Source organism: Helicoverpa zea, chromosome 5 (assembly GCF_022581195.2).
Source record: "Helicoverpa zea isolate HzStark_Cry1AcR chromosome 5, ilHelZeax1.1, whole genome shotgun sequence".
Classification (NCBI taxonomy): domain Eukaryota; kingdom Metazoa; phylum Arthropoda; class Insecta; order Lepidoptera; family Noctuidae; genus Helicoverpa; species Helicoverpa zea.
Window position 1 is genome coordinate 12,130,021 of NC_061456.1, and position 27,937 is coordinate 12,157,957.

A 27,937-nucleotide genomic window follows, 5' to 3' on the forward strand; every position below is an offset into this window, starting at 1 on the left:
GGCGCTTAGGTCGCGCGCGAACTGCGCGCGGGCGGCGCAGAAGCGGCGCACGAACAAAAATGCACGCGCGCAGCTCGCGGGCAGGTCGCAAACGGCTCGCGAGCTGCACATTCGCGGCACATTCGCCAGATGTGGACGCACCCAAAACGTTTTTCAAATCGAACCGGTACTTCTTGACGTTAGCGTGTTCAAGCAAACTCTTCAGTTTTACAATATTAGTATTGATCCTATTATCAATTAATTAAAAAAAAAAAACTCTATACTTACTAATCTTTAAAGTAGATAAATGGACCATAATTAGTATACAGAGTTAATTTCTAATTCCGTTCGACCGTGACATGAATGATTTCTTCATTTTGTTAACGTATTTACATATTTATGTATTCGGTGTTTGTTTCCGATGTATTAACATTGATTGGATGATTGGACGTATTAGGAAGATTCCTCTGGTGACCGCAGCGTTAAAGATTTGATAAATGATCCGTAATTTTATTCAGAGTGGAACTATTTAAAACTCATCGGTGGGTATAGCATTGAAGTTTGACCCTATGTTCGGTCAACTTGTAGATCTACAGGATCGTTCTGTATTATTTTTCACTATTATACACTTACCCAAATATCCTTTTGGCACGCGACTATAAACTGGTTTAATAATTGAATCCTGAAAATTAATATTTATATTTTTTCATAACATTCGTAAAAGCATTTAATTATCGTTTATATCATTAAGATGCCATTAAAAAAAAGCTCCTACACTCGAACTAAAAGCAATGTTCTTGAAATATCATTGCAATGGAAAAACAAACAGGCGCTTATTCTCTTACTCATCGTATGTTTTAGGCATGACTAAAATCTTTAGCGGTTTAAAAAAATCCATAACAAGTCCTTAATCTACTTTTCTTCTACGTTCTATTCTAATCTGGCTCATTATCATCAAGTACTTTATAGCCTTCAATAGATTCTATAAGTGCAATTATTAACCTTCGGTTGATCTGTTAATAATGTTCTACAAACCTGGTCTATTAGCTTTTTCATTAAATTCCTGTTCAGCTTTGACCAGCGGCGTCTTTTAACCATCTTCTTTGATCTGCTTTGATATTTCCTAATCGTCATCCTCATCCTTTAACCCTCATTCCAATTTGATTTGAGTTGGTGCAGCATAGTTTTTCCTATATGGTTTTGTTTTTGAATTTATTTATATAAAACAGATATACAGTTTGCTGAAGAAACTCGAGTGTCTCCTCGCAACATGGTTAATCAAAACGGTATCAGGAAATAAATTCATTACAGTGACTTCATGAATGTGTAAGAGTCTACGTATAATTGGGGTGATAATACAGTTGTGTCATATCATTTAAATATGCACTCGATTACTCGTGCTGAATACATACTTCCTTCAGAATTAGTAGGCATAGGTAGTTTGTCACCAACATCATTCGGAATTTCTCGTCTGAACTTGTTAAATAGGGTATTTATGTTTTGTATTGAATTAGTCTTTTATGGGACTTAAAAGAATGTACTCTTCAATGTTCTGTTTCTCTATCTAAATACTTATTTAAACAACCTATGTTTAAGTACAATGCTGGTGGCTAAGAAATTGGGAAAGATATGCTGGAATGCCTTGTCGATGACCTAGATATGAATCTGGACAATATTTAAAGCCTAGCTTGCGTATACTGAAATTAGGAATCTAAAGGCTACTTTGGTGAGAACAACAGACAGTCAATCCAAATTCTATATACAGAACAAGAATTAGAACGCACTTTATTAGAATACAATAGGGATCGTATATTGCACCTTAAAGTAGAAATACATCAAATTGTCATAGATTTCATTATTTCTACTTCCGATGTAGAATTCACTTGCAGTGTTTATCGTGGTTAAACTGAACGTGACATGGAGTAAGCTGAAGTTAAAAAATAAGTGAAAATAGTTTTGGTATCAAAATGGATGCGGGATTGCAACATATTGCAGAAGATTTTGGCGTAGGCACAGTAAAACGTAAGTTAGTTAAAGACCATAATGATATTTTTTTAATATTTGCTATTTTGTGAGTCTTAAACATTTTGGGACCCCGAGAATCTTCGTTTTGTTGGGGTCTTTCTTAGTTTGGAGATTCATCATGCGCACATTACAACGACCAGGTATTGTCTATCTAAAAACAATACGGGATTCACAACTACCTTTAAAATTAACTGGGCTCGATAGTTGATGGAGCCACGAAATGATAAATTTAATAAAAATCGTTTATATTTATGGATTTTTTTATTTCGGTTATAATGGATTTTATCCGGTTAGAATGGAAGCCGACCCCAACACTGTTGGGAAAAGGCTCGGAAGATGATGCTTGTATTTTTGGAATAGGTTTTTTAAGTTATGTTATTTCACCCTCATCCTGATACCAATTTTATTTGGGATACATTTCTTATTTACTGATACGTACATGTTTGTTGATGATATTATCATTTTCCAGTTTCATGCAATATGCAAAATCTAGCCTATAAATTATGTGAAAGAAATGACCGATCATTGTTTATATTACTACTTTCTCTATTTATTATTGTAATTAATACTATGAACTTCTTCATAAACTAATTGATCTACTAACGTAGAATATCATGAAGTCAACATGACTTATTCAGTTTTTCTTCATTCAAATCAGCTTTTAAGTCATAGTATACATTTTTGGTAAATAACTAATATAAAAACACGAGAAAAAATTTCTTTAATGGAATCTACTACAAGGAGTGCCACAAGGTTATATTGTTAGCCCCTCATTTCTCATAATTTTTAACACTCATCTTTGCCCCTATAAAATCAGCACTATGTACATAAATATCCCTGCTAATATTATAAATACGTAAGTAACTCTGTCTGTCTGTTTGTCTGTTACGCTTTCAAGTCTAAACCACTGAACTGATTTTACTAAGATAGAGTTGACCTTGAGAAAGAACATAGGATAGTTTTTATCCCGAACTTTTGAAGAATTCTCTTGGAATCGCGATATAACCGAACTCTATGCGGGCGAAGCCGTGGGGGGAAGCTATTTTACATAATTACCTATCCTGAAATCTCTAAAAGTCAACTTCAGGGTGACAACGTTATTTCACGATAACTTTAATTGAGATTTGTGTCTTCTCATTAGAATTGGACGTTCTGCTACTTATAAAAGGTACCTTACTTATAAAGGTAAAAATAATACACAAAACACACTATTAAATAATTTAAATTTTTCAATTCCAGTTTCGATCCCAACATGGACACTGCAAGAGACGATAACCGGATTAGCTGTAGTTCTAGCACTATATTTAACAGTCGTGATAAAGATACTACCAACACACATGAAGAACAGAGAGCCGTACCAACTGAAGAATATAATGTTAGCATACAACGCGTTCCAAGTCGCCTTCTCAGTTTATTTAGTGTTCATCGTAAGTACATCATGTTGCTCTTCGAAATTTAGTAGGCGTTACACTAGATCTGATAGTCTACAGTCTTCGCCTTTATTCAAATAAGTGGATCATTGTGGAAGCTTGAAGACGTGCTCTGTGCCTTGCCGTGCCGTGGCGCTGCCGTGCACGTTTACAATTACAAGTTACCATAGTTCCACGGCGATTTATCCGTAGATTAAGAACTGTGTGTGTACAAGAGGCCTTAGTGTCTATGCCATTGCTTCGTAATTATTAGCATAAATAAATAGTATCAACATTTTCTGACGGACTTCAGTTGTGGCGCGAACTAGGCTATAGTACAGGTTGAGTCTAAGGCTTATTTTTCCGTCCTCTGTAGGCAAAGGCATATAAATGCCTTTGAAAATAATGATCAAGATTTGTAGTTTGATATGAACTATGTTTAATTTGTTGTTGTTATTATAATGTAGGATTAGATTGTCTTCCGTGTAAACAAGAAAATAAATACTTATGCTTATAAGTAGGTACATTGTTGGTATGCATTTGAATAATGCTATTCTTGACCAGGCAAGATGGTCATGTTTTCACAGTATTTAAAAGAAATATAGATAGAGAAGATATTAGTGTATCTGTTAAAAAATATTCCTCAACATTTATTTACACTAAGGTAAAGATAAGGTTTTAAGACTATTGTGTGTTTTTTTCTTTAAATGATGACTTAGCTAATAATACTGCGCTACCAGTAAGTACATTCTAATCGGGTCATTTGTATACAATAGCAATCTAACCAAGGAAGTTATAAGTAATTATTTAATTGTTAATATAAATAAAACGCATCTCCTTGCAATACTGAGAATCGTGACGAATGAATTAAATGATCGATCTGCATTAGATGTCAGTCAATTGTCTTTAGTTGATATATTGCCGACATCGATATTACAATTCTGAATTTGTCATCGTCTGCTGATGATATTAACGGCATAATAACACTCCCATTGGTGGGCAGAAGACTATTCTTGCACAAAAACTGCATGAGCATTGAGCACCATGTTTTCTCAATATCGTCTTAAATTAGGCCCCTAGCCCACGGCGACTTTTTACGGTATTTGTCGCATTTGTAACGCGCTACTGCATCGCGATTCGGACAGGTAGCGACCGCTTAGCGTCTGTATCGTGCGACAGCAAAGCTACAAAAAAGTAGCCGTGGGCGAGGGGCCTTAGTGCTTTGAGAATTTTTGAGATCTTCACCATAGCGGTTATCGGAGTCCAAGATTGACCAATTGATATACATTTTTTTTCAATTATGCAAGATTGTGTGATGTCCACAGAAATTAACATCGTATCCATTGTCCAGGTTACTGGCCGTCCTTGAAGTTGTTTGTCTATTGTTGCTAACTATGTATTTTATTATTATTATTTATTATTTTAGTATTATATTATTTTCTGTTTCAGTACCTGCGATATATCTACAGATTTAATATTATTACCACAAGATGTCCGCAAGGCAACGACTTGATGGGGGTAATTCTTTTTATCGTCTAATTTATCTTTTTCAGTTAAAACATTTTCTAGGTTTTGCTAAGTTTGATTCTAAAATTTTTGAATTGAATTATAAAAAAGACTTCCCACAATAAGGAAGAATATTTTGAAAAAGAGCTAAGGCAAGATAGCAATCATGAACATTAGAAAAACGTGCGACAGCTAATTACTGCAAATACGTTAACCTCCACAAAAAGAATACCTAACTATCCAAATAAATGCGAATGGACAAAAATTCTAAAAACATCACATCTCTTACAGGTTGTAGCAGAAATCTGGCCATACTTCATAGCGAAACACCTAGATCTTCTAGACACAGTTTTCTTCGTCCTCCGAAAAAAGGATAATCAGATCACCTTCTTGCACCTTTACCACCATACTTCCATGGTCACTTGGACCTGGTTGCACTACATGTACCATCCTACAGATAACTTTGTGGTTGTTGGTATGCTGAACAGTTTCGTCCATGTCCTCATGTATGCTTATTATGGCATCTCGTCTTTGGGCCCTGAGTACGCGAAGTTTATTTGGTGGAAGAAGCATCTGACTAAGGTTCAGTTGGTAAGTTAAATTTTTTGAAGTTAGTTGGTAATGATACTATTTTATGTGATGAGGGTCATACGGTAAAGTAAAGAAGATCTTGGACTAGATTTTTAAAGGTAATAATACTCATTTATATGATGAGGATCTTATAGTAAATAAGATCTTGAACGTAATCAAAGTCAAAGTCATGAGGATAATTTCGGATTGATTATACTATCCGCACATCCTTCTTCTTCATTCGTGTCGATGACCATGTTTTATAGTGAGACTACACTTTGTCAGCCCAATATGCCGCCACAGTGAGAGCACTTATCATCCTTATCCATGTACTGGAAATGAAAGAGAATCATTTTAAATCTATTCTCATAGAAATGTATTGTGACATATTCAACGCTTATTGAGTGATTATGAATGGTGACCGTGCAAATTGCCATGTTGTTCTATTGTTTAATGATTAGTTTCGCGTAAACGAATTAAGCAATATAATGTTTACACCGTGTAATCAAAAGCAACAATGATATACTGATATGTGTATAAAAATTAGATTATGCATGGATTGTCGCTTGTGCGCCACAGGCAAAAAGAAATAGTGAAAAAATATTAGTCAAATGAAATTCACTAATTGCCATTAAATAGATAAATTAAATAGTTCAAACAAAGTTCGTTTCTTTTTCAAGAAGTTTTTAGTATATTTTGAACTTCAAAAGAATAATAATATCATCAATGTTCGTTCATGCTTTCTATTATATTTAAATAAGGTATCATGATGCATAGACATGATCATGTATGATTATTACAGTAAGGCAAAACTCTAAATTCTCGAGCACTTTACATATCGTCTTTTGTCTTTCAGATCCAGTTCATCTTAGTGGTCTCTCATCTCCACTACCAACAGAAGCTCTCTCCGTGTCCAATCCCCAACTTCTTCCACAACTTCTGTATGTTCGTCATCTCTTCCTTCTTCGCTCTGTTCATGAACTTCTACATTAACAGCTACAGAAGTAAATCTAAGAAGAATGTACAGAAAGTTGAAAAACAGAAGAATGGTGGCTCAGAGTTCGTGGATGAGAGATTAGTGAAGGCGCGCTAGACTATGTTTTGTGATAATTCGTGTGATTTTAGTTTTAAGAATAAAGTAGTTTGATTTTGAGTTTTTATTTTTATACCAGCTGCTCCCTCCGCGAGTCCACACTTCCGATTAAATAGAAATATACCTTCAGTCTGTATCCCAAACTAGCTTAAAATCGTTTTAAATAATAGCTTTGGAGTGCTAGCACTGATACTCTGATCTCTGATCTCTTAGTTCTTAGCTTGTTCTTAGCTCTTAGTTGACCCCAAGGACCAGTTGTGCCTCAACAGCAGCTCGTGTAGTCCAATGGCTAGCCATCCTCGTTCAAGTAGCACCTACCATGCGAAAGCAGGCTGGGCACACACGAGTCCTGCATTATAAGGGAAAATATTTACTAATACATTTAAAAACAATTATCCCCGAGTGAGAATTATAATCCAAATACGGGAAGCAGTTTCATATTATGATTTTAAACTTATTGTACCTAAAATAATAAAATATATGGCATTGCAGTATAAATCGGCGGATGATCTCATTTCTATGGAGAATACCTACTGCCGTCTAGTAGATACTAAAACCATTTGTTCCAAACATTGCATTTATACGTGAAATGCTTGCGGTGCATAAAAGTGTGAGTTTGAAAATCACTTCTTCTTTTAAAGAGGTGCTAATTTATAGTTTATGTGAAACATAGAGTATAGTCTGCTCAGTCAGTTAATTTTTATCACCATAATACACGTGATGTGTAGTGTGGTTGCTATGGGTACATCAACTATTACTGGACCTGCAACCGCTGTGGAATCAGTAAGTAAGTCCCTTTCAGGCACTGTTGGAGCTGCGGGATTGTTCGCGTGAGATACCGAGGGCCTAGAACACAAAGGGCTAAATAAGAACATGGTGGGTTTTAATCAGTAAGAGTGTGATAATCCTTAAAGCTGCACCCGCAGTGGTATCTTCTGATGATTTCCTATATTAAAGAAAGGCTCAATGTCAACTAAAACATAAATTAAATCGAACTAAATGATTGCTTTCCTTTATACAGTTTTTTAAGAGCGGCGCAGTTTACATATTTTCTGCTCTCGGCCTCCATCAGCCAGTTAGATACATTTTGAAGAACACAGTGACTGTGGCAAAAGTCATAAAAATTTCAATTCCGCACTGTCTTCGAGAATAAAATAAATATCTTTTATTTTCAGACCTTAAAATAATTAGCTACTTACAAAAATACGTCACTTTCGTTAACCAAATAGGAAGAACATTTACACTAAGGAAGCTAGGCCCAGGTAATTAAAACATACAATAACAATACACATTGTCACAACACCTTGACATGTATTGTAAACTATTGTAAACGTCACTCAATTTGTTATACATTACCTGAAAACATTTGCGTAGAACATGAATTAATCAATAATATGAATTTACAAGCCATGATGATCTTTGAACTTTTCCGGAATGTCCACCAAAAGTGTTATTTATTGCATATTGAGTGATCGGTAAATTCCATGGTATACTTATTTTGAAAAATAGAATTTGCTCAAAGTTGGTGAGATTAGACTTTGGGCCGAATGAATATTAGTCCATTCTTGAAAACTAATTACAAAACTACTTTCGAACACATACAAAAGTATGTAAACTTCTTTTTATATTTTTGGAAATATGTAGACTAGGCAGGATTTGTAGGTTTTTACTAGAATAGTTTTTAATTTTAATTGTAAAAATAATTAAATGTAACACTTACAATAATAAAGTAAACTTCTAGAGTACAGTTTTTCCAATTTTTTTTTACAATCTACTTTTCAGATTATGTAAAGGTTTTTTATGCAACGGTTTTTATTTTTATTTTTCTGCTTTTTGAAAGTCAGTTAAAAATGCGTATTGTTAATCGTAGAGTGAAGAAATAAAATAAGATTTACTTTAACGTAGTCTTAAATAATATTTTAATTTCGTCCAAAAACATAACCATTTGTTAACCTAAAATGAAAATATAAGACACATTAATATTAATTTTGTGTTATATAAAGATTATTCAATGTTATGAGAGAGCTAGTTAAGCCAACACACCTTGTGATCTCATAGCAAAGTTTTGAATGTTTCCAAAAATAATTGACATAAATTATGTCGAAGAAATTGCTCAATTTTAAATGGGTTAAGACACAATGCATAAAAATCAATAAATATTATTGGAAAAATAAAAATGCATATGGGAAGAGGACCCTATTTATTTTATCGGTTAATTTACACTTTGATTAAATGATTTATTAAGTTTCTATTCGTAGTCAATAAATGATGCCCTATACCTAAATGTTTTTTTGAAGACACAAAAGAGTTTCCCCTGAAAAGTTACAAGAGATATTCAAGGTTACAGGGTTCTCTTACACGTGGAAACATCTTAAGCAATTAAGGCATCGCGTAAGTATTTGTCTGTCTTGGTCATGCTGGTTAAATTTTCTAAGACTTATGAAGTGTTTCTGTTATGAATCTGTTGAACACAATTAAATATGTAACGCCACACAATGCTTTCTTCTTGAGAAATGATTTGCCTTCAATTCGTAGTAAAAAATGCAATAAACTTAAAGATGGAACACGAAATAAGAATTTCTTGGCAAGTCTGAAAATCAGTCTAGTTAAGGTCTTCTCCGGTCACTGTAAGGAAGCTAGATAGCAATACTTCTACGTGAAATATTTGCTGAATTTGCTAAACAGAAGCAACTCTGTGGCATCTGGTAAAACCGGAACTTTATCCTACACGGGTACAGGTGAGGCAAATAACTAAACTAAGTTAATGTCATTTCACGTCTGCCTTGACCGGAATTTATTTAAGAGAATTCAATAGTGACATAACCACTTTTATATCACGGTTGGTCAATATACATATTATGTAAGGCAAAGCGAAAAACAAGCGGCCAAAAGGTTTATTGACCTATTGCTATTAATAGATTTAATTAATACATAAACAAAAGATTGTAAAAGAAATTGTGTTTGTTATGTGGGCTAGGTGTTTTAATAATTGTAAGCTTCGATTACCAATGTAATAGTGTGGTAACTAAAATGGGGTTACGCATGGTAAACAACAGAAAAAATATTGTTTCTTCGAATAAATTACTTATGATTTAAACTGGATATTTCTACTTGAACCGGAAAATGATAAGGCAGGACTAAAATGTTTTCCTTTTACGTTATTTTCAATTTTTTTTTGCAAGTTGTATGCTGAACCTAAGATAATGATAGATGAAAATAATACTAGCACAGTGATACCTCAAAAGCATTTTTTAAACCGGATTATTTTTTAATCTTTATTATTTTTGCCCTGAAAATCTTTCCCTGCCCTGATTTCTTTGGTGATTTTTCATTTTTATATCATCATCCTCCGAGCCTTGTTCCCAAATATGTTGGGGTCGGCTTCCAGTCTAACCGGATTCAGCTGAGTACCAGTGCTTTACAAGATTTTCACCATTGTTATGTATTGAGTATAATCTCAAATCCTACTAGTACTGTAAAACGTTTAGTTCTCGTTTACTGGTTGGATCTTGTTTAAATGTTTCTTGCTAAAATCCTTAATATCAATATGAGACTGTGTGCATAAATGGATTCATTTTTTGATTTTGTAACTTGAAAAGTAATAATAGTTGCAAATAATACACAAAACAAAAACTATAATGACATTATTAAATTTAACCTAGCTCACAATTTTTTGCTAAGACTAAGTGGATAAAAAATTTGTTTATGTGTGATTTTCATGGGCGATGTTAATTTCAAAAAATGCAAACACAATGGCAGATTAATTTTAGAAAAAAAAAAAACGTTTTTTTTTTTTAATATTAATTAATAAAACGACTATTGTTAACAATAATTTTGTGTGATTGAATTTTGTGAGAACATAACACTAACCAAAAAATGATTTTTTTAACTTAATTTATGTAGCAGTGAAATATTTTAGAGATACTTGTCATCATAACTATATATATTTTTTTAGATATCCGTTGCTGACTATTCAAAAACATTGAAAAAGCTAGAAAATTGCAATATTTTACATAAAATAAGGCGTCGCTTTTTATTGTTTTTTATAGGATATACGTAATATAAACCCAGTTACAAATAGTACATTATCATCTCTTCGCACTCATTCATCTTCATACATTTACAGCAAAAGTAATTTAATAAGCATTCAAGAAGATAAAAATCAATTAAACCACGACCACCTTGAATACCTATCCACAAAACTGAAAAAGCCTTACAACAATGCCAACCAAACAATACCAAAAATAAATAAATAAAAACTGCACTGAACTGAACCTATATCTTGAAAACCATCCTTGATTCATCCGGACGTTTGAACTGTACTTTGCGTGTGCGCAGGTTTACGCCAACAGCCTCAGTTGCGTCCCGATCACCGCGCCAGTCGCTCGTGCCCAAAACCGGAGCGACTCGAAAAATCGCGTGTGATTCCAAAATCTTTAAAAAAATATTCAATATTAATTTTAAAAAATATTTCTTTTTGTGAAATATTTTTCGTCGTTCGCATCACAAAGCGAAGGTTAGTGTTTTTGTTTTTTTTTTTCTTACTTCTTGAATAAGTTTCTGTGATTTGTTTTTAGAAAGTATATTTATTTGGCTGTGTGTGACATCAATAACCCAGATCAGTAATTTTATGCTGATTGTAAAATTTTATGGTGGCATAGATATCATTTCTGTGTCATCGAATTTTACGATGACATTGTCTATTTAACATACCGATCTATACCACCTACTTAATTTTATGAAACTGCAGAGTTTGTTTATTTTAGCGCGCTAATCTTAGGAACTACTGATGCGATTTGAAGATAGTTCATATCAGAGAGCCCATTAATCATGGAATACTTTTGCTGTTTATTTTTTTTATCTAGAAGCGCGAAACAGTATCAATGAAAGCCAGTTATTTAGCTATAGCTTTTACGTGTCCCACTTTTACTGCATTTATTACGAAAAAAGAACTGCATGCCATGCAATAAAATCGAATGTGTAAACAACTTCCCCAATAACTGACTTAACAAGCTCTACAGTTTTGTAATAAGACGATTGAGTTCAGTAGAAAAGTCTTTTAAGAAAACATAATTTTTCCTTTACTTTGCTCGGCCTGATATTTCAGTTACAGTTCGCGCTACATAACTACTTTGCAATTTTGAAGTTGGCTATTTGACCCTTTGGATTTCCCTGAAAATTTGTTCTTAGAGTGCTTGGCTATTGGACTTTACAATAGTCAAAAGAAGTATTAACAAATCACTACTGAACATATGTGAAGCGTAAAACTAATGCAAATTGCAAAAATAGACACATGTGCAGAAGTATCAAACTAAGTAAATAACGCTTAATTATTAAACAAATGCAAACCATTTCCTTTTTGAAATCCAATAATGACCCATGAAAAAATACAAGTAGCCCTTAAAAAAAAGAACTTTTAAAAACTTAGCTCGACAACATATGATGCGCCCGCGCATTATGCGAAGTTATGCACGATCGTCACTGCATGTTACTGCAATGTAGAAGCTGATCACTTGATTGCGACGACAAACTGGTATCTCATGCTTTGTTGGGTAATACACCATCATCGTTTATTGCAAACTGCAGTTTATGTATTTACTTATGGTGGCAAAGTTTATAATATCACCACAGTATTATGTAAATCTGATCCTTCGCGATAAACTTAGGAACTACTGCTTTGATTTTTATGCGGTTTTCAGTAATAGATAGGGTGGTTTCGTTTAGGGATCTAGGGTGAGCCCCTAGTTATGGATGTATTGATGACTTTGCTTTTATAACCGATAGCTGAACTTTTGGCAGGAAAACATAGGACTCTTACATATATGCAGAAGCCTTATAAGAAAGTTTCAAGAAAATGTTTTTAAATTATTTATTTCGTGCTCATTGAACATATATGCATGCATGCAAATCATGAACTTATATTGATTAAGGAAGATAACCAGTACAGTAATATTTACATTATTTTTGCCTTTTATGTTAATTACAGAAGAGCTAAACGCTTTTGAGTGGATTATCATTCTTCAAATACTTTGATAGTTGATTTTGAAAAATAGAGCACCAAAATGAATTTTGCGACAATTTCAATGAAAGAGAAAACCTTATAGCTAGTGGTGTGACTTGAACGGCGCTTCGTTGACCGTAAGCCCTAGACCATTAGGGTTTTTTACAGATCTATCCAGGTTGTAAGGCTGGACGAGATTTTCTGTGAGAGGTTTATGGAAAGCTGCACACAGGACCGATGGGAAATAGGAATCAGTAGGTACTTACAAAGTTCCGCCGGTTGCTGCAACTTGATCCACTCACGCTACTGCACAGATCACTTGTACACATATAATTTATAGTATGATGGGCGCCCAGTAACTCCCTGCAGGGGTTGTCGACTAGTTTAAGAAGTTTATGGAAGTTTACATATAGTTTTTGATTTTAATTTGCGGCGCGTTATGGCGGCCGGCGTCGTAATTTTGGCACTCGCGCGAAAGTTTTTTGCATTGACGGTGGCGCCACGTCTCGCTTGGTGAGTGGCAGTTTTTGGAACTAGGAGAGGGAAATGGAAGGAATAAGGAATGCATGCAAGCTCAAACATTCCCCCCCACTTGAAATCAGTCCAGGGATTTCACAAAATAAGAGTCGAAAAGACTAAAAGATGTGTGTTATGTGTGCTTGAGTTCAAATCGTGCTGAATTACCTAGTAAGTTACGTGATTACGATGCTAAGTTTATAATTTTAAGTTAAAAGTAAGTTGATTTTAAGCTACATTAACAATAATTATGGTTAATAAAATACAATGGAAAGGTTAAGGTTTAGTTAGAAGTAGGCAACTGGCAAATCTTGACTACAGGCCGTCGAAGTAGTCCTTTGGCCGTACGTAGCGTGACGACACGCACTACACCATCAGAGCCTGGATGAAGCTCGACAACACGACCGAAACGCCACTCCAACGGTGGAAGATTTTGTTCCACAATTGTAACTATATCACCCACTTGCACATTGACTTGGTCTTTGAACCATTTGCATCTCTGCTGCAGTGTGTGAAGGTAATCTCTTTGCCAAATTTTCCAAAAACTCTGTGTCATTTTCTGCAACAATTGCCATCGCTCTTTAGACGGTAAATACGTATCCGTAAGCGGGATCTCCGGTAATGATACCAAAGGACCACCAGTGATGAAATGACCCGGTGTCAAGACATCTACCTCAGTGGGATCGCTAGACAAAGCGCATAACGGCCGAGAGTTGAGGACGGCTTCTACTTTATTCAGCACAGTCAACATCTCTTCGAACGTTAGCACTTGTAAGCCAACAACTCGTTTAAGGTGGTACTTCATCGACTTAACACCACTTTCAAAAATACCGCCAAAGTGGCTAGCAGTTGGTGGATTATGTTGCCACACGATATTACGCTTTGTACACTCAGTATTAAGTTCTGACTCCTGAGTGGAAAGAAACTGGTGGACCTCGCTTAAGTAGCGCTTGGCCCCGACAAAATTTGTACCACAATCAGAGATAATAAGTTGACAAAGACCACGGCGTGATACGAATCTGTCCAAAGCTGCGATAAACGCACTTGTCGACAAGTCTGTAACTAGCTCAAGATGGATCGCTTTTACTGCGAGACATACCATCACACAGACGTACACCTTGTTAACAGGCGCCTTACGCCTTTTACTCTCTTTCACGATGAAGGGTCCTGCGAAATCTATCCCTATCTTTGAAAAACATCGTGAAGGTTGTACTCGGGGTGCCGGTAGATTTCCCATTATAGGTGAAACTGATGTGGGATTTACTTTGAAGCACGTTACACACTTGGAAAGCCGCGATCGTATTAAATTACGAATGCCCAAAATCCAAAATTTACGACTTATAATAGACTGCAACATTCTAGGTCCACAATGAAGATGAAGTTTATGAAACCAGTCAACTATAAGTGCAGACAGTCGTGAATTTTTTGGTAACAACAAAGGGTAAATTGCAGAGAGTGGAAGTTTTGAATTTACTAAACGCCCCCCCACTCGCAAGAGTCCTCGGTGATCGAGAAAAGGATTAAGTTTTTGAATAGGACGTGAACAACTCCTTTCACATTTTACTGACTCTATCTCATTAGCAAAGTATTCAGTCTGCTCGTGTTGAACAAGCAGGGATAATGAATTTTCTAATTCCTCCACAATCAAAGTTTTACAATTGAAAGTAAGTTTTCTTAAGACTTTACTAAATCGCAACAACCAAGCTAATGCTCTTTGGACACGTGAAGAATAATGACTTAATATTTGTTTAATCGGATCCTCATATAAAGGCACTAAGTCCGCGGAATGAGTTATCACAGGCAAGCTCTTCACTTCAGGCACACCTCCAGGTGGCACGTATACGTCCTGTGAAACTGGCCATACTGACGTCTCTAGAGAAAGCCAAGATGGACCTGACCACCAGGTATCAGAAGCGATCAGCTGTGAACATGACAACCCACGACTGCTATGATCAGCCGGATTATCGGAGGTCGATACGTGATACCAATTTTGAATCTGTACGAGATCGGTAATTTTAACGACACGATGCGAAACAAAAGTTTTTAATTTATAAGGTTCAGTATTAAGCCAAGATAAAACTGTACTACTGTCATTGAAAGCAATCACTCGCGAGAGCTTCAGGTGTGGATTTAACAAGTCAGCCATATGTTTCAAGACCCGAGCAAGAAGTACTGCACCAAGAAGTTCGAGGCGATTAATCGTAACTGGTTTTATGGGAGCTACTCTCGACTTCGCGATTAATAATTTAACTGAAATTTTACCTCTACAGACAGATCTTAAATAAATACAACAACCGTAACCTTTGGATGAACCATCACAAAAACCAACGAGCTGGCATTCTACTACGTCTAAGGGCAGAATATGACGAGGAATTTGTACTTGTTTGAGGTAGCTGAGCTCGGAGACAAACTCAGTCCATTGATGAGCAATACTGTCTGGCACAGGATCGTCCCAATTTAATTGAAGTTTCCACAAGGCTTGAAGAATCAATTTAGCTTTAAGCACCATGGGAGTTAACCAACCCAATGGGTCATAAATGCGAGCAAAATTAGAAAGAATGGAACGCTTTGTAAACTTTGGTGTGAATTCAGATTGAGAATAAGTAAAAAGATCTAGATTTGGGTTCCATTGCAGACCTAATATTTTTAAAGTTTGTATGTTTTGATCATCACAAAATGATTTTGGAACTTGACAATGTTCAGAAGGAAGTTGTGCAAGAAACTCAGGTGAGTTACTACTCCATTTACGTAGTTCGAATTTACCACAATTCAGCAAATTAATAATTCCGTTTTTCAGATTTAAAGCAGCTTCAACTGTAGAAGCGCCAGCGGTGACGTCATCCATGGTCGTGTCATGACGCAGCATGGAAGCAGCTTCAAGCCACGATGCATCGTGATGGTTTGCTAGCTGGTGTAGCGTACGGATGGCTAAACATGGTGAACTGCTCACGCCGAAGGTCGCAGTCTTAAGTTCATGTTCACGTTCATATTCTCCATAATCGTGTTTCAGGTCTTCGTGATGAAGGAACCGTTTCTCCAAATTATGAAGTCTGGATAAGGCCGTGCGATGAGAGTCTGCTAACGGCTCATGTTCTTCCTTTAGTAGCATAGGTACTACATATCTTCCATCTTCGTTGCGTCGAACAAGGTCTGTATAAATCTGTTCACATTTTTCATTTTCCGGGTTGACAATCGTTTGCTTAGGCAGCTCTTCTACTTCCCAGAATCGCTTGACCACATTGTCTAAGGCAGCTGTGGAAGCCAAAAGTGTTGACGTTTCAGCTGGAGGCGAACACTCAGCGTCGAGCCTGCCCGTGATAACCCAGCCGAATACACTATGTAGGGCTACCGGTAGACCCGGGCCTACTTCAAGTCGTTGACCATTATAAATGCTATGGAAAATATCTGCGCCTAACAAAAGATCAATGTCACCGGGTTTATCAAAGTCACTGTCAGCTAGAACCAAGTGCTTGAGGTTAGCTTTGACAAAAGAAGGTATTTCTACTGAAGGCATTTTATGGGTGAGAGCTTCCATGACAATAGCTCGTACCGTAAAAGTTGGTTGATCTGAGTGTAATGGTTGAATCGTAAATGATGTTTCACCTTTGACTTCAAGCACTGGATTCTGTCCTATTCCAACAACAGAATAATCACAACTACGTAAGGGTAAACCTAATCGAAGTGCGCAGGCAGTTGTTAAGAAACAACTCTGTGCACCGCTATCAATAAGTGCTCGAAGATGTGTAACACCACAAGGACCATACGCCCTAACCACACATGTTCCTAATAACACTAATGAGCGATGTTGCTGCAAGTTGCAACTTGTATTCATAGAATTAAGAGTAACTACTGGGTCAGCAGAAGAAGCTGGAACCGCTGGAGTAGCACAAGAAGTCACAGGACACGCTGACGTGGAGCCCTGGTCGCGATGAAGTAGCGTGTGATGACGCGCGTTGCATTTGGTACAGCAAGCTTTGGACAGACACATATCAGCCGCATGATTGGGCTTTAAGCAATTGAAACATAAGCGCTTTGATTTGGCTAAAGATTCACGTTCATTTACATTTTTTGAATTAAACACCGGACACTTATAAATAGTGTGATGAAAATATCCACAGCATACACACCCGAATTTTTTATCTGACACTGAGTATGCATGAACATCAGGATTATTTAAATTATTATTTTGCATTAAATTGTTGTCAATAAAATGCGACCCTGTATTAGAGTTCGACCCTGTATTCAAATTACATTGATTTAAAATTGACTCAAGATTCACATTTGATGTATTATTAAAGTTAGAACTCGCGCCTGAGTGCGGCCCTGCATCTGAGTACGGCCCTGTGCACTCATCGAACGACATCGATGCCGCGTTATCGTAACAATGCGCGGGAAATGATCCTAACTTTGACTTCGTAAAATTATTGTTATTTCTACGTGCCATCGGTGGCAAACTATTGCTCGAATTACATTTAAAAGGCTCACTAGCTTCTAATACTTTTAGGTAACTTTGTAGGAATGTTAATAATTCGATAAAAGTAGGTATCTGACTTTTGTTTTGACTTTCGAATCGCTTTCGTGTATCAGAGTCTAATATGCGAGAAGATAAATAAAACAAAATAAATTCACCAAGGTTTTCGATTTTAATGGATTTTAAAGCGTTTACGGATTCCTGTAATAAACTAGTGATTTTACGTAAATCGTTAAGATTACTAGATTTTAATGTAGGATGACTACAGATTTTTTCCAAATAATTTACTGCTAAGATTCGCTTATTTTGATACCGATCTATTAGCGCATCGAAAACAATTTGATAATTGTCTGATGTGACCGGAACGCCCTTGGCGATTGATAACGCGGAACCCGTGAGGCAAGAAAGTAAATAATGAAACTTTTCGATATTAGAAATGTTTTCGTTATTGTGCACGAGAGATGCAAATGTGTCATAGAATGTTTGCCAATATTCTATATTTCCGTCAAATTTAATAAGTTCGATTTTAGGTAAACGTGGTTGCGCAAATGGTTTCCGGTTTCCGGTTGCCTCCGATGAGATGGCGTCGCGGAACGGCAATGCGGCTTCACTTTTATCACACTGTAGGTAGATTTCTGCGACTTCGTTGACTGCGTAGTACATGTCGTCAAAGGCATCAACCGTTTTCATGTTTATACTGTCTTGAGGATTCAAAGCTAGTTTTAACGAGTTTATTTCGTTCGTGAAATTTATGTATTCATGTCGCAAGTCGTCAATACGTCTATACCTACTCTTAAATGGGCCTAACTTGGACTTATCGGATGTTATTTGACGAGATAAATCGAATAAAATTTGAATCTCACGAAATACGTACTCACGTTGAGTGACGAGAAGTTTGAGTTTAGTTTCTTTGCTATCCATTTTGTATTGTTTAGAATTCAATGACTAAAAATGGACAACTAAGTACTTTAACGTAATAATTGAGTCGTAGGTTACACGATTTGAACCAAGCACACTCAACAATTAGATATATTATGCGGCTCAGAAGGATCACTAAAAATGGTGTGACTTGAACGGCGCTTCGTTGACCGTAAGCCCTAGACCATTAGGGTTTTTTACAGATCTATCCAGGTTGTAAGGCTGGACGAGATTTTCTGTGAGAGGTTTATGGAAAGCTGCACACAGGACCGATGGGAAATAGGAATCAGTAGGTACTTACAAAGTTCCGCCGGTTGCTGCAACTTGATCCACTCACGCTACTGCACAGATCACTTGTACACATATAATTTATAGTATGATGGGCGCCCAGTAACTCCCTGCAGGGGTTGTCGACTAGTTTAAGAAGTTTATGGAAGTTTACATATAGTTTTTGATTTTAATTTGCGGCGCGTTATGGCGGCCGGCGTCGTAATTTTGGCACTCGCGCGAAAGTTTTTTGCATTGACGGTGGCGCCACGTCTCGCTTGGTGAGTGGCAGTTTTTGGAACTAGGAGAGGGAAATGGAAGGAATAAGGAATGCATGCAAGCTCAAACAGCTAGTATTTTGTAGTCTTAAACAATGATAGAATTTTATATAACTCTGGACTTTGACACTAGAAGTTAATTGCACGTTGTTACGTTATTGTGTGACCCTCAGGTTAAAACTGTTGTTACTGTTATAGGTATGAATTTAGATTATCTTTTGAAAATAGCTAAGAAAGTTTTAAATTAGGTATGTTGAACATTTTTATTGTGTCCAAAAATCGCTAGTAGATGAAGCGCGCTGAAAAATGCAATGAGATAGGCCCTTGAACATTTTCCGAAAAGTAGTACACCACGCATTGGACACATGTTTGTACTTTAAAATAATGATTGCGGAGTTTTCATTTAATAATGGAACCAATCGAAAAGCAAATTCACTATTATTTCCTTACAGAAAATACGTCATTAATTTTCTTTCTTTAAAACAGCACAGATTGGAACGTTTCAGATCACATACTATTTTTGAGTCTTCTTGCACTGATTTCAATTTTATTTGGGGTCCGTGCAATATATTTTACGCTTGTTTTTCATTATCAGTCATCCTAACATTCACTCCCTTCTATCATTTTATTATCTTTCAGACGATTCTTCTAATTTTTTCTTCGGAATTGTATAGTATTCATTCTAAACCAACCTTGACTTGGGGTTCAAATAATTATTTAATATAATCGCGAGTATTATCACTGAAGTTTTCAGTGTAAGTATATTTATTCAGTCGTTTGGGTTCATTGTCACGATTACTAGTGCAAATGCTAATTCTGATTACGCATTTTTGTAAAACATTAACATTTTAAATTTTGCACTCAGCAAAATTACCTATTTGCAATAATACATAGCACAGAAACCTCATTTTCTTTGTCATTCTTATAAAAATCACCAGTTTTTTTCAGTCTTGCTTTTCATTTTCGCTTACAAGACCATTCTTATCAATTTTTATGTTCCAAACTCCTTTTCTCCTTATTTTGCATGAATTTTCGAATTCTCTTCCTTGTCATTAATTCAGAGTGTATTTTTTTCTTGATCTTGAAGTGTTAGAAAATGATCATATTTATCTGCGTGTGCGCCTTATTGGCCATAGACCAGACCATACCAGAAATTATAGAAGTGACTTTCTCTATGACAAGTGGATTGAATGTCATTGCCTCAATCGTATGGGTTATTAACTTTCTATGTAATTAGACTATCTTATCTAGCTTGTATTTCCACAAAATGTATTTTAATAAAATAATAACGTTCTGCTGCGGATAAATATTATTTATTAATAACTGGCTGGTGTCCCCGCTTCCTGTAGAAACTGCTGTCCGTACCGCGATAAATATAGCCTATGTTATTCGTGAAGAGTGTAGCTTTTCAACAGTGGAAGAATTTCCCAAATCGGTTTTGTAGTTTCAGAGCCTTTAGGGTATAAACAAAAAAAAAACCTATTTCCTATTTCCTGTTTACTGGTATAGTGTCACTTGCCTCTCTCCTCTTTTGAACCTCTTAATTTCATCTTCCCAACTTAAATCCCTTTTCTATGAGTGTTTAACATGAATCTCTTTTAAATCAGATTTCATTATAATGTTTCTTTATTTTTATGGAACCATGTCATATCCCTCTGTGAGTAATATATAGGGCTGTAGGGCACAGAAGTCTCTTCAACTTTAAACTTGAATCAGTTGCGTAAATTACTACATTCCGAATGGCCCACGCCTCGAAACTAGATTCTATGTGTGTCAAATAAATATAAGGGGCCTTACTACAAAAACTTTAAACCCTGTTTTACACTTGTCTAATAAAATTTTGGCTGCAAAATGAACCATATGTCAACGTCATAATTTGACATTTTTTTAGACAAGGCATAAACTGACGTTTAAAAGTTTTTGTGGTAAGACGGTATGTGTTAATTTCTGTTGTCTATTCTTTATAACTTTGTCAATTGTTCTTATTATGTCAGTGGCTTTTTACCGCCTAAACCAGTTTTGTGTTTTTAGAGGCGGAATTGATTTTGTGTAGGCAGGTTGGTAGATTTTGACTCAGGAATTTCTTGGGTTTGATAAGTAGGTTAATTTTTAGGGAAAGCCCCTGATAATCTATGGGTTTTCTCGAAGCAATAGTTCGGTCGACTTAAACATAGAAGCCAATTGTTCCTTATAATATACACAGAACTTAAAAAATTATGAAATACTTACTGGAGACGGGTAAACATTATAATAAGAGTTTATTGTATTACCAATAATAGTAATTATCATTTATACTTCATAGTCAATATCAGGTCAGATAAATTACATTTAATCATCAAAGTATTTATTGACGCGGCATAAAACTGCTTAGGTATTTATAATGAGTGTTTTTGCAAACTGTTTATTTTATTGTTAGAACTAGAACAATACAATACGCTTTGTTAATAATACAGATTTAGTAATATTGACACCTTTGGTTAACACATTAAATATTACTATGTGTTTCCTCATTTTTTTGTATGTTTGTTTGTATCCTAAAGGCTCAGAAAATACTATACCGATTTGAAAAATCTTTCACTGTTGATAAGCTACACTTTCCTCGATTAACATAGCCTAATATTTCATCCTAGTACGGGAAGAAGTTCCCCCGGGACACGGGTGAAACCGCGGGACAACATCTAGTATAAAATAGAAAATAATCATGACCTTGACTTTGTCCCTTTAGTATTTACTAGCTGTTGCCCGCAACTTCGTCTGCGTGGGCAATATAGAATAGTCAAAATACTACTTATCCCGCAGGTGCATTCTTTCACGTGACAGTATAATTAGGATTAGCACTTAGCAGTCGCATAGATTCATTGATCAAGGTTGTGTTGTGGATGTGACCATTTATCTAAACAAAAGAAGTAAAGTTTGTGACGTTGTGAATATCTCTGGATCTAGTCAGCCAATTTGGAAAATTATTACGTATGGTGCGTAAGTAATTTTCACAGGAAACAGTTATAATCTATGTCTATATGCTTTGAGTCTGACAAAGCTGTCATTTGTACATTTTCTGCAGCTGCTGCGACTAATCAGAAGCCAGAAAGTCTGTCAGTCTTACCATGGATATCGGCTTGTGTAGTTGACTGGATTGAAGATAGGTAGATAGGTAGTCGCTCCAAGCAAAATATTGGTACTCAAACAGATTCGGTGACTGGAAGCCAACACCAACATAGTTGGGGAATAGCTGGATGGATGATAAAATGAGTCATCATCATCAGCAGGCGCATAGGGTAGGATAGTTTCACTACTGGGGAGAAACACTTGTATGACGGGGATTTTCTGTGCACTTACTCACTATGGTAAGGCTGACCCCACATTAGGCGTGCGCGATCCTCGGGCGTGTGAGTAGCGCGGGCGTCGCGAGCACGCTGCATGAACGTCGCGTTTTGCTGCCCTGCGGCATGTGTGAAGAGTGCAAGCGACGCGCTCGCGGCGAGCACGCGGCGCTCGAGTTGCGTTCTTACCCCTTCGCCTGCTATCCCCGCCGCCCGCTAAACGCCTTAGCAGTTAAACGTCAAGGAGAGCGGCGCGTGCGCGCCGCGAGCGCGCTGTAGGTAAATGCCGCAGGGCAGCAAAACGCGACGTTCATGCAGCGTGCTCGCGACGCCCGCGCTACTCACACGCCCGAGGATCGCGCACGCCTAATGTGGGGGAGGCCTAAGCCGGGACTCCACCGAAATGTTTGCATTAGTTCACGAATAGGCAAAATGTACGTATCTGTGAGAGTCCACTTCATGTTTTGGTACTTGAAACCTGCAGTTTTGCCAAGATTTTCAAAATGTACGCTTGCAATTTGTCATTTCTTGGTGGAGCCAGCAAATCGAAAGAAACATAAGTGTTGTATACTGTGCGTCACTACCGCACACCGGGAAAATTTCGCTCTTGCGGAGGACGTTTATATACCATATTTTGTGTCACCCAGGACGACAGTAAGTATCCACCGAAACGCTTTCAAAGATCTGATGAACGAACAAATCAGACCTGACTTGGTCACCTGGGGCCAATCAGAGCTCTATGAAGCGATCATATGCTTTGGCTCCTACTGTTATTGTGGTTTCTGAAAATTTATTCACCTCATTCAACGATGAATGTAATTCTGATGGTACTATTAAGAACACTTGCTTAGCGCAGAAGCTGACGTTGGCAGGTCGACTCTTTTGACTTCTCGAATAGGATACCATTGGTTTTTGTGCAATGCACACCTGCAATGCATGCTGGATTAGGATAGGATACAGGTGGATAGGATTTGCAACAGAGAACAATTCTGTCTTTGTGATTGAATGACATCAAACGTAGTTTTATATAAAAGGTGTTTTTTTAGACTTGGCTCGGGTCTTACTGAGACTGTTCGTAATCGTGACCAGTGTATTTGCGATCAGAAGTTGAAAGTAAGCATGTCTCTGGTATGCGACGCGCAATTTGTACGTTTTCAGACGCATAAAGCATTTTACGTGTGTATGGTATTAAATCGAGAAAGCTCCCATTTCTTATCTGCACTTTGTATCTGGGCTTGTTCTTAAAGCTACAGAATCCTACATTACCTACCTACCTCACGCTTAGCAGCGCTTGCGAGAGACAGATACTCCTTTCTTCTAGGATTAAGTTAACATATTTTGCATCAGAAAAAATAATGGAGGTCTACTTAATACTACTCACTCAAAGTAATTTGTTTTAAGGCCACCACATTAGTGGAAGATAAGCTAAACTATGTTTATGAAAAAATCCTGATATAAACTCCATCTGTAACTTTAAATGATAATTAATTGTTATACTAAAGTCATCATTTTTGACATAATATTCAAAAAATAATTTAGATGGCACCGTTTTAAATTTGGCTGAGAACTATTATTTTCCTTTCATCAAGGTAATAATTATAATTGGATTTTGATGTGGCTCGGCAAACTGACAAACACTATTGAAATGTCTATCGAAAAATTACACTACGTGTTAAAATATGGTGAATTACGGAAAATACACAACTCCATCTGTTGAAATAATAATCCTCTATAAAGAATGTATGGTAATTTATTGTCATTTACCACCTCGCTCCTTTGACAAATTTTATGTATTTTATTTAACACAGATTACCACAGATGGAGCTACTTTAACCTTGGCTAAACACAATTTTCATTTTTTTTTCTTCCGAATATACTTATGAAGGTGTGATTTTCTGTGTAAAGGTTAATAATAGGCCGATCAACTAATATAAGTACAACATTCAAATGTACAGTTTTGACAAACAGATTGCGTGTCGTAATATTTTACATCTTGAATTCACAAAATTAATCATATCTTTTGATAGAGTGAATCGATTTCGATGAAACAAAAACTAAGTAATACCCCAAGTTACGTAGAATTTTTGTATGTAAGCATTGTCTGCATTGAATTCGTAGATTTTACGTGAATCCCGAACAAACAAACAGATAAACAGACAAACAGACAAAAATGACAAAAATGATGGAAATGGGTTCTGTTAGTTATCCTTTAACATGCTGGCTATTTTTTTTGCCAATTTCTTCAATGTACAAAAATTACTTTTCTACAGATTTATTATATGTATAGATGTCTGCATAGTGCGTAAATGCCGGCTGTTTTTTCCCAACTGTAATTTGGTTACAATAGTTTTTGATTATTCCAAACAAACTTATTTATTAGGCATCGTAAAATTTCCAGTATTGACAATTAATTCGACAAATTAATTAACATGGGAATGGGAAAATACTGGCTATTTGCACCTTTTTTGTTGCTCTTAAGGCGGATCACACACTACCTCGCAGAAAATTAAGGGAATAAAATTAAGATTGACCATTGGACTTGTAGAGAAAAGAGCAAGTGACATATTTTAAAAAAAAATTGTGAATCGACAGATCAAAAGTTATTCAGGTTTAGATAACGCTTCTCCTTGTTAACTTTGGGCTGAGGCTTCACCTTGGCTAGGCGTTACAAGTAGTCAGAAGCTAGAATGTCTGATAATCAGACTTACCAAGAACTTTTGTGTTGACGAGGTCAGATAGGTAGTTGTTCTATGTAAAACAATGGTACTCAGCTGCATTTCAAACCAATAGATAAGGCGATAACGTGTGTGTTTGTGATAGTGTGAGATCCATCTAGTGTGTCGTTAACCATAGTGAGTCTGCAGCATTTATGTATTTAATTGCACACATGATGCAAAGATGCATTGATGCAAAATGATGTAACGTCTTCACTTAACTTCACCTTCGTCATAATTTCTTTAAGCATTATGCTATTGTAGGATCTCTTGTTATGGGAAATTATCAAATGACCGCTCTCGTCGTAGGTGCTAAAACTCATCACGTTCCTTCTGAAGCCCTTTATGTACCAGGCCCGCGGTAACTTTTTCGAACAATCCCTCAGCCAATACTATTGTAAAACGTACTCTAATGTTCTTCAATTGATCTTGGTCATTATGTCTTAATAATGATGAAATTAAAACCTAATTTAACTGCCTTGAATTAATTTCCTATTTTTGCTTTGTAATGCATTGTTCTGACTGGAATTTTTATGCCTGTTGTATGGTTAGTACTGGATTTTGATTAAATATTTTGCAAGTGAAAATAAGTTGGATTGCGAACCTGTTATGGACACAAAGTTTTTCTGTTCATTACCATTCTATGATTATTATTATATAGAATTTTTCAAATCACTTTAGTAGTTCCGGAGCCTTTTGGGTACAAGAAAACGAAAAATGTTTCAATTTTTGTAACTTAGCATACACATAGATAGGTAAAGATATATTGATATCTTTACTTATTTATGTCCATCCATAGATTTACATAAGATTACCTACGTATTACTTATAAGTAGCACTGAAAATACACAATAACATTTCACATTCCTACATAGGTCATGGTTAATAAACATTTCCTGGATTATATAATTATTTATTGTTTAGAATATAACGTCAATCGCATTTAATTTAAACATAGTTTTATTTAACTATTTGCATAATTACTATGGGTAAACACTTGGTTAAAGTAAGAATTGACAAGTTAAACCTTCAAGATATCTGTATCTATACTAATATTATAAAGCTGAAGAGTTTGTTTATTTATTTTGCGAACACACTTTGCAACTGGTGAACCGGTTAAAAACTTAACTTTGCCCAAAAATTAAGTTAAATTTTCATCCGGGTGTATGAGGTAGTTATAACGGAACGCGGATGAAAAATATGTAATTTTTTGCGGATTTTTAATCAATTTTACCATTATACCTACTAATATATGTATATTTTTCTGCTAAATGTTAAACTGCCTGTGATTTTAGTCTCCATAGCGAATTCGTGTTGACATACGCATATTTTACATGTAGAAACCGCGTCGGCCTTCGCGAAGTAAATACATATCCAGTGATTGTGCAAATATTTATCCTTTGTTCTTTCGTCAGTTTATACGCAGGCTATTTTGGTCAAAATATTAAGAATAAACTATATACCTTTTGTTTAATGCCTCCTGCTTTAAAGTTTCTTGATCTTGATGTCTGTTTATCCAACTAAAATCCATCTCTCATAAATAATTTTGGTAAATTCTTTCACCGTTCCTTCCAGGGCTGCTTGATTATTCGAAAGAGTTACTGCGGCCCTGCTACATATAGAAGTTCAGAAGGAACATGATGGGGTTTAGTCAGTAAGAGTCTGACGCTCCCTCACCCTACACCCACAGCGGGAGGAGTCATTTGATGATTTCACATGAAAAAATCTATCTATTTGCTCACTCAAAAATAACTAAACGAATTTTCGAGTTATGCTAAGCAGATTTTTTTTCCTTGAAATCTAAATATATTTAGAATCTATTGTTAATTTACTAAGCGACAATTTAGATGTCTGGTACTGATTGAGCTTGTATTAACATTATAGTGCAAATTGGCGTTTGTTTTACTTTTCTCATACTTATATCACAGAACAAGTTTAGTAGCATCACATTCATAACACGAAAACTCTTTATATTCGATAGGTAGTAACCGTTTCCCGTATTTCCATCTATGTCCTGAGGGAACATGCAAACCAGAATGAATATTTTGTGACCTTGCTATGTCTCTTTTATAAATACTTTTTACGAATTTCTATTGATATATTAGCTTTCAAAATTGGTTCAGTAGATCCAGATAATATATATTACCTCCCATAACCTGAAAAACTTTACTGCCTATAATAACACAAGCTTTCGCCAGTGGTTTCACACGCGTTCGTAGGAACTACAACATCCTACACTATTTTCGATAAATAGACTAACATACACTGGTAGATTTTTTCAAATCGGCCTAATAGTTCCTGAGATTAACGCGTCCAAACAAACTCTTCTACCTTAAACATTAGTATAGTATACATTGTGCAAACAAAACACGATTCTACGCATAATATTGGCTACTAATTTGTGAAAACTAACACAGGCGGTTACAAAACGTTGGTGCATCGGTTTTGAAACATCCTGTTAACTTGCACATCGTGTCCGGCTGGGTTCAACCTTTAGGTTTCGTGTATTCAGTTATGTGTAACAGTATTGTTGTTATTGCAGTTATCGTTTAGTTTATATTGTTTGTTAACTGAAATAGTGGATTATGTTTAAAATTACTAGCTTTCATCCGCGATTTCACCCTAATCCCAAGATAACTGCTTCTATCGGTATGATGATATCGAATGGTGACAAAAACTATCCTATGTCCGTCTCCCAGGTCTATAAGCTTACGTTCTTCTAATTTTCAGCTTAAGCGGTTCAGTTATTTTTGAGCTATACGTAGTGTAACTAACAAGATTTTATTTTATATGTATAAAATTTTGCAAAATCTAGACTAATACTACCTGCTATCGCAAGTCCACCCGCGTCTGCGAGAAACTACCTTATT

The 27,937-nt window shown here is 35.9% G+C and overlaps 2 protein-coding genes across 2 annotated transcripts in view; both read left to right on the forward strand.

The window, feature by feature from the left end:
• The first annotated feature begins 1,784 nt into the window (after nucleotides 1-1,784).
• Nucleotides 1,785-6,642, forward strand: LOC124630484 (elongation of very long chain fatty acids protein 7-like). The gene is made up of 5 exons (XM_047164406.1): nucleotides 1,785-2,001; nucleotides 3,244-3,431; nucleotides 4,863-4,931; nucleotides 5,211-5,510; nucleotides 6,346-6,642. Exons 1-5 carry the CDS (start codon nucleotides 1,947-1,949, stop codon nucleotides 6,580-6,582), a joined length of 849 nt encoding a protein of 282 aa, XP_047020362.1. The 5' UTR covers nucleotides 1,785-1,946; the 3' UTR covers nucleotides 6,583-6,642.
• Nucleotides 6,643-10,938: 4,296 nt separating this feature from the next.
• Nucleotides 10,939-27,937, forward strand: part of LOC124630394 (elongation of very long chain fatty acids protein AAEL008004-like) — a 40,490-nt gene continuing 23,491 nt past the window's right edge. Inside the window, exon 1 of the mRNA XM_047164272.1 lies at nucleotides 10,939-11,098. The gene's annotated coding sequence lies outside the window, so the exon portion shown is untranslated. The remainder of the gene's footprint in view (nucleotides 11,099-27,937) is intronic.

What these genes read in the sequence shown, in the direction of transcription:
- LOC124630484 (XM_047164406.1), top strand. Translation starts at nt 1,947, where the DNA reads ATGGATGCGGGATTGCAACATATTGCAGAAGATTTTGGCGTAGGCACA. An exon ending in CAGTTTATTTAGTGTTCATC is followed by an intron (nt 3,432 to 4,862) that starts GTAAGTACATCA and finishes TTTCTGTTTCAG; the next exon opens with TACCTGCGATATATCTACAG. An exon ending in ATCTGACTAAGGTTCAGTTG is followed by an intron (nt 5,511 to 6,345) that starts GTAAGTTAAATT and finishes TTTGTCTTTCAG; the next exon opens with ATCCAGTTCATCTTAGTGGT.